The sequence below is a fragment of the Nannobrachium achirus genome, assembly GCF_963921795.1.
Source record: "Nannobrachium achirus genome assembly, chromosome: 5".
Lineage (NCBI taxonomy): Eukaryota > Metazoa > Chordata > Actinopteri > Myctophiformes > Myctophidae > Nannobrachium > Nannobrachium achirus.
In genome coordinates, this window is record NC_137814.1 from 33,438,693 (window position 1) to 33,456,736 (window position 18,044).

The 18,044-nt window shown below is 43.2% G+C and overlaps 1 protein-coding gene across 1 annotated transcript in view; it reads right to left on the reverse strand.

Moving 5' to 3' along the window:
- Positions 1–12,244, reverse strand: part of bcl2b (BCL2 apoptosis regulator b) — a 37,025-nt gene extending 24,781 nt beyond the window's left edge. The window contains exon 1 of the mRNA XM_080726280.1: positions 11,487–12,244. Within this exon, the coding sequence (XP_080582406.1) occupies positions 11,487–12,035 (549 nt within the window). The 5' untranslated portion in view covers positions 12,036–12,244. The remainder of the gene's footprint in view (positions 1–11,486) is intronic.
- Positions 12,245–18,044: the final 5,800 nt, after the last annotated feature.

The window sequence follows — 18,044 nt, forward strand, 5'->3', positions numbered from 1 at the left end:
GTCATAATCGTCATAATCGTGAATGTTGAAAAATGACCAAAATAGTGGAAATAGCAGATCGGCTATTTCCACTATAAAAGTTATTTTTTAAGTAGTAAGTTGTCAAATATGTCAGTAATTTCTTTGTATATTTAGATTATGTGTCATATCTACCATGTACAACTTCAAAGCCTAAAAGCCAAACAGAAATGTAATTATCAACGACAAAAACACAATTAAATTGTTAATCGCCAATTATTTGAGTGACAATTAATCGTCATGTAAAATGTCATATCGTGACAGCCCTAATGCACATTGCACACACACACCCCAACTCATATGCAGTGGTTCCTGAATGAAGCACGTGGCCCAGGCCAGCGATTGTCAACTAAAAGAACAAATGTCCACACCCTCTGGCTGGCCACTCAGGAAAGCAACACCCAGGTCGTCTCCATTATTTATTTAGTTGCTGCTCCCCTCGCAGACATTCCTAAGCCTCTCCTAAAAAGGAGACCCAGAAATAAGCACACAGGACGGGTGTGGAGGGTCTATGGGGAAAAAGGCAGGCCCAGATCATATCAAGACATTCACTCCTCATCCCATACAGCTGTGATTCTCAACCTTTTGCATTACAAGGACCCTCGGTTTACACCTCTGCTACCCCCCTGCCTTTTTTGGGGGACAGATCAGTATGTATAACATAACATGAGAAAAAGCACCCTTTGGGCATTTGGCCCCATCCACCATGAAAGCCAGCCCATACTCCCATATCCCCACAACTAGAGGCAGTTGGACTACGGTCTACTGAGGGACCCAGACAAAGAACTACTGCGATAAGGCAACACCAGCACAACCATCATGCATATGAAACTGTGATGTGGCCATAATTTATACAATGCGAATCATGAGTTCTGTTCTTCAAATGACAGGGTTGCAGAGCATAACAGGGACACAAATCTTAGGGGAACGGTTCAGTACTCTTCTGTGAAATGTTTTTGGAATGTGTAAGATGGTGCAAACACAACAAGCAATGTCATGTCAACTTCAAGCAGGGAACAAGAAGATCAAACTGAATGTATGATTTTCTATCGCTCTCTTTTTATTGTCTCGTCTTGCATGCTACAGCAGTGGTTCTTGACTTTTTCATGTCAAGGGCGGCCCAGGGCCCCCAAATCGATATGTATTTTGCAGCGGACCCGTATCTGAAAATATTTTGCTTTGTGCTTGTTAGATGTTTTTTTTAAGATTTTTTGAAAATAGCTGCGAACCAATGTGCTACAGTCCCCGGCTGTAAGGAAAGACATTTTTATTTGGATAGGCATTATTGAGGCTGGGTTCCTCTTTAAAATTGAATTCACGTATTTGAGTGAAATGAAAATGTGACTATATCAAATCATTCTACATTTGAGCCTGTGCTTAGAAAAGCTTTTGCTTGTGGAGAATGTATTTATTTTCTTTTTGTGTTGTAGGCTAACAAAGGTCTGTCCAATGCTGCAAAGGATGCTGGTGACAATGGCTGCAAATTGACATATTGACATAAAATCACCAGAAAGCACTGACGACTTTCAAGAGACCTTTATTGGAAGAAATTGTCTCCACCAAGTAAACTCTATCAAGCATGTGAAAGATGTGTGCCATTTTATCTCCATCTCCTGCTCTTTAGTGAACAGAGAATACATTTTCATATTGGGATGCCAATTACATCCAATCACGAGAGAACTCATCCAGGATACAGGATAAACAAGTGAAATTGGAAGTGATGAAAACCAAAATACGAGGACACAAAATTGGAACTGGACCACTAAAGCTTCAAGCTGATAAATCATCCTTGTGGAGTTCTTTCTCCTTAAATCTCCTTTCAAATTGCTATACTATCCTGAAGCCGCTGCATTTTGGAAAAATGCCAGCAGCGACGCTGAAGTTCACGCTTGCTGTTTTTATCCGGGCACCCAGTGTTGAAATATTTTCAACTTGGGCATTTGTGAAAACACTTGGTGGACACCCAGCCTAAAAGTCACACCATTATTAAATAAAAGTCTGGGTTTCCGAGGCTACACCATTATAAACACTAAAAAGGGTTAAAGTTACTTATATTTAAAGGCCTGCTGACACGTCCCAAAATTATAATAGTATGATACAGTAGGTCACGTGGTCTATCTGAAAACGGTCTGAAATAGTCTGAAACTCATGTCACAGTGTAATCTGCCCCTCGCTCCCCAACAACAGCTGACCAGTACAGTAAGTAGTATAAGTACAGTCAATTAATTTGATTGGCTTATAATTGCGCATTCCCACAATGACATCATAAAAATATTAACTCATATTTTAAGATGACTTTTTAAAGTGACAGTACCCCCTTAAGGGCCATTTATAGTTACGTATGGTTGATTTTGTGTAAGTTTTGGGTGAGAAACTACGTACGGTAACTCCGTCGCCATGCATAGTAGACATGCACATTATTTATGTGCCGACCCGCTCTCCGCTCCAATTCTGCTCCCATTTGGGCCGGCGCGCGCCACATGAAGGTGGTTCTCACACGTGTAAAAACCGAAGCATTTAGCCAAAATATGTAGAACCACAGATTTTTGACCAGCCGTGATGTGGTAACAGTCTGCACTGGTTCTGCTGTCTGTCGGCAACGTTATCGCGGTAAATGCAACTCCGCAAGGGTACAAATTTAACCACATGGATGCGGACCCGGAGTAATTATAACAAAACACATGTAGGTCTACACACCCGCTCATATTGAACATAATTCCCAAGTAATAAATGAGCCGCATCATCATCTCTTCTTGTGACTTGTGTGCCTCGCTGTCTGTGCTGATGACTGTTGATGCGGTGTGTGTGTGTGTGTGTGTGTGTGTGTGTGTGTGTGAGTGAGTGAGGAGTCGAGGCATCCTCTTCAAGTGGTTGTAACGACCTTTTTTCTGTTTCTTGATAAAATATATTTATTATTGGGACACAGTTTGAGAACCGCTGTAGAGCAGAGTTAAAGTAATTTTCATCACTACTGCGCCTATGTTTTATAACGGTGGCCGTGGGTACTTCTAGCTACGGATACATCTTGTACGTTCAGTCCGTCCAGTTGGGAGCTGTCCGTAAGGGTCCGTATACGGATCTAAATCATCCGGAGTACGGAGGCTTGGGAGTCAGACCGGATCAACCGGACGAGATTTCTCTCACCCTCCGTTGCTTATGTATTCCTGCCAGGCGCGTCACGACCATTCATTGTGAGTACGACGGGACACCCCCACTTTCATAAAAACGTAATCTCATCCCCCCCACCTTTTTTGCCGGCCGGGGTGTTTTTTTTTTTTTTCCTCCACTGTGCTGCAAACTGGCTCTCATCAACACAAACGTAACCTCTCAGTGGCATGTAGGGGCTATTTGGCTACTATTTTCCAGGACAATTTCAAAATAAACATGTTGAATGATCGATTGTATAGATGAAAAAAATAAAATAAAGACTCTTGTTTTGAAATGCGCTTCTGTGCAGAGAGGAAATGGCTCTCATAGGACGAGCCTTTAACGGTCGTCCACTCTGTCGTCAGTGCGTATGCGTCATGGACTCGTGGTGAAATTAACAACACAGGCATACAGGAATATAAACAGAACACCAAGACAAGACCATGTAGGCTATAACGACATTAAACATTGTCCTGCTCGTCTCATCGTACTCAGTCAGAAATTGGTGAGTGAGTCGTGGCTATATTGGAGTTGGAGTAATGATGGATGCTATGCTGCTAGCTAACACTGTTTTGGCTAACGTTGTGGACACATTGTATGGGTCTTGAAAATACGCAGCGCGAAGCAACTCGTTGTGAGCTTGTAGATCGGCTATTTTCACTTCTACTTGCTTGGGTTTAGTTTCTCTTGGTTCACAGGCTAAAACGTTTGGGTACCATCATGCTTGGTGTAGTGACAGTGGTGTAAAATTAAGTAGATTAACTGAAAAGCTTTTGGAACTGAATGATGATATGATACTGGTGTTGTCTGTCTGTTGGAGTGTTGGTACCAAGAATTCCATCTACTATATAACTATATACTATCTTGCTGGCTGGTGCATGTGGAGAGAGGCAAAGGGAAAGTGTAGTGTGCCGTTCCCGATTGTTTAGCAACAAAATAAACCGCGGAAATCCGAATAAACCGCGATCAAAACCGCAAAAAAAACGCCAATTTTCGCGCGCGCGCTGTGCGCGTGCGATACGTGCACGCGCGCGATGATGGCGCGGTTATGTCACCCCCCCCCACCCTCCAAGACGTTATAACGCCCCTGATTCCTGCGGTTCTTATGTACCCTACTACTATGCATGGTACTTTAGGTGACAGACAGTACTCCAAAGCAACAAGTGATATGCGAAAACAGAGGCAAACTAGGTGCTCAATAGCCTGGTTCCAGACTCGCTGAATCGCTAGCCACACGCCCACACCCCTTTAAATTTTTGTTTTGGTGATTCAGGGAGTCTGGTGTTGCTCTCATTGAAGAGATTTTCCTCGTTTGGAAATCCGTCCGGCGAATCAGCATCGTGAATCAGCGTCTTGTGAACAGCGTGGGTGGGTTTTCCAAGAAATTCCATGTAACCCAGCGCCGCCGCCGGACCGGACATTCCCAAACATAAACATTGCGTCACCGTCGCGGTAATATGCGATCGTATCGATCCCCCTTGAAACATCAGTAGCAGACATGTTATGTTGTGTTTGATTACTAGTTCGTAGCGCTAGCAAGTAGCACTAGCAAGCAACAGGCTAGCCACACACTACATCATCTGCTTTGCTACTGTTGTGTTGGTCAGACGGTGAACCAATGACAGAAGACTGCCTCTTTGGCAACGCCCATCACAGAAATTGCCTTGGATGATTGCCATATATGGACTTTTATTTGATTTTATTCTTTATTAATATGTATCGGATCAGTTACCCATAATGGAGGTCCCTGTTACCCATATATGGAGATCCATGTATATGGAGATATGCTTATATTGGTTAGATTAATATGTATAGTATATAGGTTAGACTGACATGTAGGCCTATATAGAGATATATATTGTGGTATTTACAGATATGGGCTTAATATTGATGACATTAGGGATATACATATATGGGCATAAGGAGGTACCCTAACAGGGCATCAAATAGGAATGCCCATATATGGACTTTTTATTGTGGCACAGAGTCACAGTGATATCACAGTTATGTGGACATCACAGTGACATCAGAACATGATGTCAGAGGGGCAAACCCATGGACCGTAAAGATGTGTACACTTATACACGTCTACACGGACGCGGACAAGCTGTGACATTTCTCATGGTAAACTGCTACCTTCGGTCGCAATCAGTGGGATAAGACTTGAAAAAAGAGGAGAGATCCGAGCACTCATAAAGGTTAAGAGGAGGATGGACGTAAAAACAAGGTACTTTATTTCATTACAAAATGATAAAAGCTGACATGTTGGACCACAAGGTCTTCATCAGGGCATATATGAATGCAACAATGGGCTATGTTCAGAGAAATAGATAGTAGAGAGCCCAGCAACATCCCCAGGCTCACTTCTGAATGAGGGTATTCATGTCAGTGAGAGTCAAGAGTCACAGCCCAGAGCTGACTGGTTTAGAAGAAAATGTTTCTGAGATTACAGTCACAGGGCTGAGGGGTGTAAACACAGTGGCAGATGGCGAGCGACAGAGGCCTACGCAGCAAAGGGGTACAGTAAAGGGGGGAAATCTTGGCCCCTTTGAGCCAAGCTAATCTCTTTTGTGCATAGAAGTCTTCATTACAGTGCCTGTTATACATTTCCAGTGATACATTTATTTTTGCCAGTTTCCGTTCATATTATAGATATTATAACTCTCTTGACTGCCTTTCGCTGCTGATTGCTTCTTATCTCACAATTCACTGAACATACTGTACCAAACCAATCTGCACAGCCCAGCCCACTGCGTTCATCATGTATGCTGTAAAGCCGGTTTCATTTATTATCTAATCAACCATAAGGCATTTTAGAAGAGACATCCAGCATATGGCACGTATAAATGAGTGGATTCATTAAGGATACAAAATAAAAAATAAAAAACAAAAACAAGCAATGTACTGATCATATGAGAAGAGAAATGTGTTATTTATCCTAATTTCCAGTCTAATTTCCAGAAAGAAATAAGCTCATCAGACCTTAATTTACAAAGAGAAACTGATAAACAGCAGATCCTCCGAGAATGTATGTGTATAACCAGCTGATATGGCCTCTAGTTTGAGGGTGGTAAACTGGTGCATTCAGCCTATAACTACCCAGCAGGGTTTTCCCCAATTTCCAGACACCTCCCATCAGCACCGACATATTGCAAGCTTGAACTGTTGCCGGTATTCCGCTGACAATGTGAAAGTTTGATTAATGACAGCCATATGTAACCAGTAAACAAATATTACATCACCCTTCCCCTTTATTGGAGAACCAATTAGACTGGATAGGGAGTGCAGACGGATAATAAAATACAATAAAAGCCTGTGTTCTTTTGGTGGGTTGTCCCTTTAATTAGGCTCGCCTTCCTTAATCTGTTAGTGCTAGCAATACTGACTTCACTGCTGTGCCACTGCCAATAAACATTAACACCACAAAACTAGAGGCATAAGTCTAAATGCTCCACTATCAGCCCCTGGAGATCATGCTGCTCCAATTGCAAAACGCTCATTGGATTTCCAGATATCTTGTGTGAAAGTGGAATTTTGGACTACGGGTAGCACTAGAGGAAAGGCCATGGGGTCACCAAAATGAGTGGGGTTCATCCTCCAGGGGAACATGAAATTGCACAGCAAATCCAATGGCAATCCAGACAGTAGTTTTCGACATACTTTGTTTGTGACAAAGAAGGATTGGATGGACCGACTGATCATTGACATCCTTAGGACCATATATAACATCAAAAGTTGAAATACGGAGATACAAGGTTTCTGCTCGACAGAGACGTTGTGCTAATAGAATGTGTGAATGTCTGAAATTATTCGCCGTCAAGTCTGGTCTTAGCATTAAAAAAACACGTCTCATTCGTCTCTAGGATACGTAAATAGGATGTAAGTGAGAACTCCCCACAAAATGTTATTTTCCCGTGAGCGGTTGTGCCTCCTTTGTCAGGCAGTTGTTCAGGTTTTCCCCTTCGTTCTCTGCAGACGTGTCAACCTGATAAAGATTAATGACTTCTCCGATGTCCTAGATCCCGCTCAACCTCGACAGGGGAGGAGCGGGGTGCAGACAGACACCCACAACACCGTACAAACACCTATCCACTACCAGGATATACTAAGGGAATCCCCCCGCAGGATGGATCCAATCCAACATGCTATTCTTTGTCTCTCTCTCTCTCTCTCTCTGTGTCTGTCTCTCAGCAGCAGCTAGTGGCATTCCTCAGACAACCTCAACGAGGTTGTTTTTGATTGGTTTAAGGTGGGGAAACCCATCGGCCAATCATCCGTCGGCTACGGGCAAATGGTTTTCCAGGTGCACTTTCCTCCCCCCTCCCTCAGCCCCTCCCCCTCTCCTCCACCTTTGTGCAGCCATGGGGGGGATAAGCACAGAAACAAACTAATTTCTCAACTTTGAGCCTGTTTTGTGTTAGCCATCATAAGTTGGGAAATAATTTGTTTTTATGCAGCAGCAGATTTTGGCAGGACCCCGACTGCCATGCCGCCCCCTCACTCAGCCAGACAACAGAATGTCTGAGGTCAAGCCTGTAATTTCAGAATGTTGGTCACCGCCTGCCACTTGGTCCAATCACTTGATATTTACTGAGAGAGCCTGTGTGAATAAACATAGGTGTGCCACGCGTAGGTGGGGATGCAGCCAGCCGCACATCCATGTGTGCTCCTGTCTCGCTCTGACACTCATTATCCTGCCCTGTCCCCAAACAAGTGCAATTTCTCTCACCACAAAAGGACAGGAAAGGATGGATTTATACAGGTGGAGAAAAGTGTGCACTGCACACAATGAAAGGACAGTCTTTCCCGGTCTATTGAAGCCAAGGAAAATGGAGGGGTGGGTGGGGGGTAATCACTGCTAAATAGGACCCATTTCCACACAAAACAACTGCTACCTTGTTATTTCTGAGAGGCCCTTAAGTTTTGTTTATCTAAAAGTATATTTACATTTCTCACCGGCATTGCCTAGACTCAACACCAGCAAATGGGCACTCCTATTTTGGGCCCCATCTGTGTCAAAACAACAGGAAACCAGAGGGTGGCTGGCTGATAGAGAGGGGTTTTCATGCCACTCTCACATGTCAAAATGTCATTGGTTTAATTAAAACCCATTACTGTTTTTTACAATGAGGAAAACAAATCCTGAGTGTTAATAACCTTTACAGGTCCATTTGGTTCCATTTGTACATTCTCAGTTAAATTAACACTTGGAACGCTACTGTGTACACAGCATTATGATGTATGACCACGAGCATCCAGTCTCTCTATTGACATTATGCAAATGACATTCGGAAAAGTCATGTTTCTTATTCTGGCCTGTGTCCCACTGCCAAACAAAAATAATTGTGTCAGAGAGCTGCACAGAAATCGGTTGCATTCAAGATAGCAAGTAAATGTATGTGAAGGACAAAAAAACAAACAAACCTACTTTATTCTACAGTTGTATCACAACTGACATTCTGCAAGCCAGCCAGTAAATGTCAATTGGCTGATTTGTGAGAAACCTTTACAATCAATATTTTAAATGAGAATTTAAAGATGGAGGGTTAAAGGCCAGGGTTTTGCTAAACAAAATATGATTTGCCCAATCATATTTTGAACAGGACTTTTATATTACGACACATTGGTTGACAAATAACTTGCAGTGGTGGACTGTGTCCAGAAAACTCACTGGGGGAGAGGGAGACAAACAACATCATGAGATGTGGGATGTTGAAAGCAAGGTGTCCAATCTGAACAAAACAAACCAGTTCAGCTGTCAACTACAAGGTTTAGCCACGTTTAATTACACTGTTAACAAGCCTATATAGTTAGGAATCAGGATTGATAACAAAAAAGCAACCTAAACTTCTCAGACTGGTATACCTGTACCTTGCTGACTAGGAGTAAGACAACTCCCCTCTCTGCAGTCTATTTACGAGCAGGCGGCACTAAGGCAGGCTCAGAAAATAATTGGTGATGCGACCCATGTGCTACATGGGAAGTTTGTACTTCTACCTTCGGGAAGAAGGTACAGTGAACCTGTATGGAAGTACATTAGGTTTAAAAAATCATTTGTACCCGTGTCCATTGGATTGTTGAACGACGCTCTGAAACAGCACTGACTGAGTGTATTAATTAATCACTGTGCACAACGTAACGTATGTTTCTACTGTTTTGTTACTGATGTTTTGTGTGTGGCTGTAGCAGGGGTGAAAGCCCAAGACAAATTTCCCTTGTGGACAAATAAAGTATACCTTGACCTTGACCTTGACCTTGACCGATTCAGTTACATTTAGTTAATGTGGGCTCTATAACATATAGAACCCAAACATTAGCCCTTTCTTACATCTGTAAAGCTAGGAGGGAAAAATCCACAAACCAAAACTAGATTAGAGTTCTCCAATTCTGCCCGAACCCGACCATACCCGAACCCGACCCGACATTTAGAGCCGGGTAGGGCCTAAAATGTATGCTAATTAGTCGGGCCGGGAAGGGCCTCGGCCCTCGGGCTCAATGAAAAAAGGGTTATTATTTTATTACTTTTACTCTGTGATAGAGTTCTCAAATTCTTCCTAACTGGGCCGGGCCTTTATTTTCAGGCCCGTTGAGAACTCTAAACTAGATTCCAGACATGGCTCTAGCCTAGGAGAGCAATACAACGTTCACTTATCAGATTTCAGGTAACTGAAATACACGTCAGGGAATTCCCCCAACCTTTCAGGCATTCAAATTAACAATTCAACGTTGGGGTCTGTTAAAACTGGATAAACGAACATTCTAACTGAAACACTGTAAGAACTGACACCATTTCTGTCCTAGGCTAATACCTGGATCCCGAGACTAGTCCTAGGCTGTACTGAATCCTACGTTTCTGAGTATTTTTGGTACCATCATTTGGAGTGGACATGGCTTTCTTCCTGCTTAGCATAAAATGCATATGCACTAAATCAGACACACATGCTCTCACTCAAACCTGAATAATCCCTCAGATTATGAGAGTCCACTTTCCTATGGATAAGGAAGGAGCAGCAGAGATACTGTCATCTCCACCCAGCTGGAAAACACAGACTATGATGACCTACATTGTACAGCAGGCACAGGCTCTGTCTATAGAGACTTTGTGCAGGCATCAAGGCAGCCCAGCCACTGGCAGAGCCACGGCACAGGTTTGAAAAGCAGACAAAAGAGTTTCAACCTAGATGCACAGAGGGTGCATGTTAAACACACAGGCTGTAGACTGGAGCCTTGCTTGCCTTGCTGCAGGGAACTCCCTCCACTGTGGGTGCCTTTGATATGTGGCACGAACCGCTACCTTGGGGGGCAAGGAACACATTAAAGGGGAATGCTAAACGCTCCTTCCCTTTTGAGATCAAATGCTCGATATAAATCATTGATTAGCCCACTCCCTCCCTCCCTCCCACCCCCATCACCTTCTGGCAAGATAACCGAGCAGCAGTACAAACATAATGTTCTCATTACGAACATTCCTACCCATTAGAGGCTAAATCGTGGTAGGATGGTTGGTAGCTTGTTTCAATGGCTGTGTAGCACAGGATGAGTATTTGTATGAGGATACTGTGTTTTCCTATTGCAGTCACAAGAGAGCAGAATAGTTATAACGTATATACATGTAAGAGGTAGGATATTGCATGCCACTTATTGTGGTATGAATCTCTTCCACTGTGTGTGTGTGTGTGTGTGTGTGTGTGTGTGTGTGTGTGTGTGTGTGTGTGTGTGTGTAATAATGAGTGTAGTGGCCTGTCCTAGTTTGCACCTGAAATGTCTATCTACCATGCAGATCTCCTGACAGTGGTCCTCATATGTGGTTGGAGTACTTGTTCAGCCATGCCTGGAGGCCTGAACACATTAACTCAATAGCTAGGGGTCCCCTGACATGTGTCTGGAGGACTGCTACCTCCCTCAAGAATAATGACCAAGCCAGGGAATTGTATCACCTGCAGCACCTTATGTATGACAGGCTTAATGGGGGCAAGAAGGAACATAGGTTAAAAAAAACATTTTGTGAGTCCCTCAGGAGGGGATCAAATGTTGCTTTCAAGTGCATCATTTCTTCTCCTGGATAATGGACCTAACGACAGCTGCTTACCTAGCACTGACATTACAGAGGAGAGGGGCGGGCTTTATAGCAGAGCGTCGGGAGGTGTGACAGAGAGGACAGCGTTTCATTGGCCTGATAAGCATGACAGACAACGACACTATCAAACCAGGTTGCTCCATGAGTGACGCCGCTGGTGTGCAGGGCACTCGCTCTATCTCTGCGTAATGTGCGCATCTAGGGCAATGGGGATTTACAGGGTGAACTACAGAATCACACCTACCCATCCCCCGTTGTCTTGGATCCAGCTGTTTAGAGTCCCGTTTAAATACTCTGTCATCCACTCCGCGATGTGGTCCACCTGCGACGTCATCTCCTTGCCCACGCACTCCGCGCACACGGTGCCTCCGAACTCGAAGAAAGCGATAATCCGGCCCCAGTTCACTCCGTCCCTGAACAGTTCGTTTATGACCTCGGTGAAGCGTCGCTGCGCCGTGGTGGACGTGAGATACAGCTGATGCGACATCTCTATAAAGTCGGGCTGGTATAACCGCTCAAGTTCATCGCCGGCCTCACGCAATACTCTATGAATAGGAGCGTATGGGTCCGACTGGGGGAGTCGTTTAGACGGATGGGGGATGTTCTCCGGCCCGGCGTTGGAACCTCCACGACATCGTCGGACCAGAGTCGGCGCAGGGACGACGAGTGACCCATTATTAGCAGCATCTTCCTCCTCCTCCCCGACATCTGCAAATTCCCATACATATCCTCGTTTTGACAGTTTGTGACAAATGTACTTTTCCACAATATTGCGGTTATGATCGTCCTCCATAACGGCGTAATTTGGCACTTAGTAATGCTACTGATGGATAGAAAGATCTAAACAAAACACATCACGACCAAGTGCACAATACCGTGTGATGCATAGTGGAAAACTGGGGTAGCCAAAAATATTAAAAGATCCAATGCGTTACGTCTGATCGGGAGCCAATAGATTATTTTTTTCCTCAGGGCTTTTTTATTTTTTAGAAAAGACCCATTGGCAAACAGGTCAAGATCACCTTTTAAAAGTCCAAACTGCGTCCTGTTAGTACTGTTCTACGAAGGTGTCCCGAAGCCTTGACGAGAGGAGGAGAGAAAAAAAAGTGGCGACCTTCCCTTTGCATACAAATCCAAGATACGGAAGAGGTTCGAATACTGTCTGTCTGTGCATAATGCACAGAAGATAGGCCAATGTGTTGCAAAAACGTCAAAGAAAGCCAAAGTTGCACGTGTCCAGAGCAGGCTAAAACCGCCGCCAACTATTTTAACAGCGTTTACGCACAACTATGAAGGGAACTGTGAGCCAGACAAGGTCGGACTGAATGCTCTCGTACAATCGCTACTCATATTCGCAGCTCCCTGCCCACTGCGAGGGCGGTGTTTCATACGTCATCCACGCAAGACAAGTCATTCCTTGAGGGAGCGCTTGGAGACTTCACGTGTCGTGTACACCAAGGACACAGGAAGGAAACATAAAACAAAACACAGGTCCTAACGATATTTTCGTTTTGCTTTTAGTCATAAAGGCCCTTTATGACTAAAACAATTCATAATCAAATATATTTTCTCCAGCAGTTCAATTAGCCATAGATCAGGGGTGGGCAACTTTGATGATGGAGAGGGCCACTATATTTCCACTCCAGAGGGCCACAATGCATACAGTCAAAACTAGCAATAATAGCAGATAGGCTATACAAGCTCAAAACGTGTCGTGATTTGTTTTGAGCTTGTAGATCTGCTATTTTTTTTATTGGAATCCTGAATTATTTTGAGCTATTTTTTAATTGGAATCCTGAAAAGTAACATTTTTATTATATGTTCTTATGTTAACTTTATTAACTTAAAAATACTAGTAGCCTACTAGTCTTTAAGCTACTTGGAATTGTAACAGCTGAAATCACCCAATATTCAGATATTAACCTGCGGGCCGCATTAAGTGAAGATGAGGGCTGCATGTGGCCCCTGGGCCGTCAGTTGCCCATATATGCTATAGATAGGCACAGTGACAAACATATTTTGCCCATCTAGAAATTGAGATATTGTTATTCAGATTTTATTCAATGCTCAAATGCACATGACCACGGACCACCACATTCTGCTGAAGGATGGTCTACACTTGCCCCTTATGGGTGCACGTCCATCTACCCATTCTCTGTAGTGTAGGCCTACAACATTGATGAACCTATACCCTCCAACTTCTTAAACCCCATACATACTTTCGCACTCTAGATTCCTGCTCTCTGACTCTGACAGGACAAAGCTTATATTCTGCTGATCTGAGAGAGCTGCTATGCTATCCAGGCTGATGATCACAAGGAAAATCGAAGTCGACATCTTAAACAGAATACGTTAGACCTCAGCCATCACAAGCCCTAAAAAACCCTGTACATAAAAGTGTGTGTGTGTGTCTGCTGGCATATCTTGTACCCTTTTTGATTGTGGAGAAATTCTTCAAGCACAGTTGTTTACCTAAGAACAGAGGGTCGAGCGAATCGATGCATGCACCACTCAAAAAACAAGGCTTACAGCTACACACTTTCACTTTGCACTCTAGGTCAAGTATGCAGAGCTGATGTCCGCGAGGCAATACCCGTACAACGGGTATGATGGGTATTGCCTAACAACCGAAGGGGCATCATTCCCCACGGGTGGCAAAGCAAGCAAGCAGGCTGCGTATTTTTGCTCAAGATGAAGAAGCAAACAAAAAGTGACAGAGATATCCATATGGGCATAAAAGGACAGATACAGAGAGCTCCATATACAGGCATAAAAGGGACACAGACAGACAGATACAGAGATCTCTATATATGGGCATAAAATGGACGCAGACAGACAGATGCAGATATCTCCATATATGGGCATACATGGACACAGGCAAACAGATGGTCAAAACGGGTCCTATGACAACAGGTATAATGGGGTTTGCATTAAAGGGTGGGGCATTCATTCCCTATTTACATCGTTCCCGAGTAGGCCGGTCCCCGACTAGATGCTCAGCCACCCGAAGGCCATCACGTACGGCATATGAGTCAGCTGACTCATGGGCACAGACAGATACAGATATCTCCATATTGGGCATAAAGGGACACAGACAGACATATACAGAGATCTCCATATATGGACATAAAATGGACGCAGACAGATATCTCCATATATGGGCATCAATGGACACAGGCAAACATAGGTCAAAACGGGTAGTATGACAACAGGTATAATAATGGGGTTTGCATTAAAGGGTGGGGCATTCATTCCCTATTTACATCGTTCCCGAGCAGGCCGGTCCCCAACTAGACACTCGGCCGCCCGAAGGGCGGATGAGCTTCTAGTTTCTTATAAATAGGCATTCCTGTCAATAACGGAGCTCCAAAAATCACACTGAAAGCTGATAGTAGAGGAGCCTATCAATTTCCGTAATTTTGGAATGATAATTTTTGGAGACATGTATATCTTGATTCTTGGGGTTCTCAGAATGCCAAAAAAACATGTCTCCAATTTTTCTTTTGGAGTTTAGCATGTGTAATTAGCATAATTAGCCAATGAATTGCCCAAAAGTGGAAATGGCAATAGCGTTGCTTCTAGGTAACTTATAAAAGTGATCTAAGAGTCTAAGTCCATGTTTGTGAGGTCCAGAAATGTATCTGTTACCATTGTGAAGTCATACAACCTTTCCTAATTAGCATATTTTAGCATAAACTATGCAAAAACGAGGTGAAAATAATCAAATTGCTGCATTTTTTAAGTTTTAGTCAACTTTGAAAGCTTCTCTCAGATTCTAAGATGTATGTTTACGAGTCCTCAATTATCATCATCCTAATAATAAAATATGCAACCCTTTGTCTGTGTAATAATTATGTAATAATCACACTTGCCTTGGTTATGAAAACCTTGGGTTTCCCCTGGAAGTGTTGGAGGGCTTTCTTAGCAAGATAGACAACCAGCTCATCTTTGGTGTGGATACCTGACGAGAACTGTTTTTCTGACACTTTCCCTATCGGTGTGTTGTCTTCCACATGATAAGTAGTAGATGGCTTGCCACCCTGGCGTCGCTTACATGTGGCCTCCTTCAGTGAAGATGTAATGTCATAGCGGTCCAATACTACATGGGTCTCACTATGTTCTTTGGTCTTCCTGTCCAGTGTGGCTATGAAGTGGTCAGCCCACTGGGAACATGTCTTGATCCACAATGGCTTTCCCATTTGCATTTGCTACTCTAGGTACTACAAAAAATCTCAGTTCTGACGCAGAAAACAAGATTGAAGCATTTGTTTGCCAGCTGTACAAGCCCGGTACAAATCTTGTGGATGTTGGTGAGCTCAGGGGGAGGTTATTCACAAAGAAACAATTAGAAGCGAGAAGCTGCCACCTACACAAGGAGCATTACATCAAGCCATTGCCCATGCCCATTACTAGGCAATGGTATGGTATGAGGAGTCAGGACCAAGTACATAACCCACAGATGCCACCACCAACTGAATATGGATGGGAAGCTGAGGGAGATCAACTGGTGCCAACCATTCACAACACAGGATCCCCACCTCCAGCCACCATTACCCAACTGATCAAATGTGGCTGCAAGAAATCCCAGTGCATGTCACATTGTTCTTGTCGATCTAAAAAAAAAATTACAGCTCTGAAATGTGAGGCAGATAGGTGTTTTGTAATGTAAGCAAGGCACATCTGTTGGGGATTGATAATGTCGGCGACAAAGATGGAGACCCTTCAATTTAAATGTGTTTACAGAACCTTCTGAGAATAAACAATCTGATAAATATGTGACCATTTCTCATATTGTTCTTAATTTTATATGAGGGATATATATATATATTAGATATCCTAGTGTTATGAAATGAGAATATTGTCTAGACTTGCAAACAGACTTACACTGTCTGCATGATCATGTTTATTAATTAACTTAAAGCAAACAAATATAGCTATTTCTGGTTTCGTTGTGATTACTACATAATTATTACACATACAAAGGGTTGCATGATTTATTTTTAGGATGATGATAATCAGGCCTGAAATTTTGTCATTTTAGGACTGGAAGGCCATCAAATAAAACAAGATTTTAGTCCATCTAACATATAATTTTCCGAATGTCTGTCTGTCTGTCTGTCTGTCTGAGTGTCTGTCTGTCTGAAACCGCGTTTCTCCTCAGTGGCTGGAGCAATTGATCTGAAATCGCATCACCATCAGCATATGAACACACCTGACATAACTGTGAAGCCCGTTTGTCACTTTCACAAATCGTATGCTGTATAATTGCATTTTTATGGTGTATCTATATCTATTTAGCCTACAGTACCTTTTGTGACCACACATGTTAAGGGAGGGGCGCTGTTGTTCAGGCCATGCACAATCACACACAAACCCACACACACACACACACACACACACACACACACACACACACACACACACACACGGGGGGGGGGGGGGGGAGTGTGTGTGTGTGCAGGCGGGCAGGCGGGCGGGCGGGGGGGGGGGGGGGGGGCGGTGGGGGGTGGTTCTGGCCCTGTTACAGATGTTGTCCAAAATCATGCAGATCGGTACACAGTATCTCTGTAGCTGTTAAATGGAACGGGTATTTCTTACATTGATGCTCCTACATATTAGCATGCAAGCACCAGTTAAAGTTACTTTCCATCCCTCATATACTGTGTGCACAGTGCACATCCCATAATCCACACACTGCACATCATTTCGGAGCTCATATCTTTGAACGGGTAAGGGCTAGTTGAAATAATTTGTTGAATTTAAGGGTTATGGATGATAACCTAATCTGCAGTGAAATAGATAAATGATGGTCATCTGATCCCTGCTCAGCCCTGCACCAATCAAAGATTGATTGATTTCAGAATCTCATTTCATCTCACTACCTTAGTCAGAATGCGTTCCAGACACGTGTGTGTGTCTGTCTGTCCGTTCGTATTTCTGCTAACTCTGTGTCCAGCAATTGTTCAATTGTCTAAAAAACATACTACAAAAATCAGTAATGCTTTTGCCTTGCTGAACAAAAACATCAGCAAAAATCAGTACACCGACAGAACACTCCCCTTTTCTGTGGAATACACTGACTCCAAGTTAAATTCATGTTAACTGATTTGCTGATATCTCATGATAAGTGAGCAGATATGTGCAATAAAAATGGGGACATTTCCTGGTGACTTCACCCAACCAACACTCCCTCTTCTGTGGAATACACTGACTAACCAAATTAAAATGGGCACATTTCCAGATGTCTTCACCCAAGCCACACTCCCTTTTCAGTGGAATTTCTTGACTTCTGACTGCCCCGTTTCCCAAACACTAGGTCGGGACCCATTTGTGTATCGTCGACACATTTTTATGGGTCCCTTAATTTTTTGGTTTCCTATTTTTTGCTTTTAATTATTATTTCTGTAATTTAATTTAGAGATTTTTTTAAAGAAATTCCATAAATTAGAAAGCATGTTGTAGAAGTAATGAAAATAAACAATCTCCAAGTGATGTGTTGTGAGCTTGACTCTTGTAGACACTTGTGTCTACATGACAAGAAAGAGACACAGGTGTCTACTGTCAAGAAAGAGAAAGAGGAGAAAGTGATACAGTCAGCTGGGGCATTAAGGCTACTGTGACCTCAGGTTATGCCATTGGTTTGAGGGGCACAAGGCCGAATTGAAGGGCAATGACGGCAATGGCCTTCATGGCCTCCATGAAATTCCTGCCCTGATGATAATTGATGACTTGTAAACATACATCTTAGAGTCTGAGAAGCTTTCAAAGTTGACTAAAACTAAAAAAATGAAGCAATTTGCTT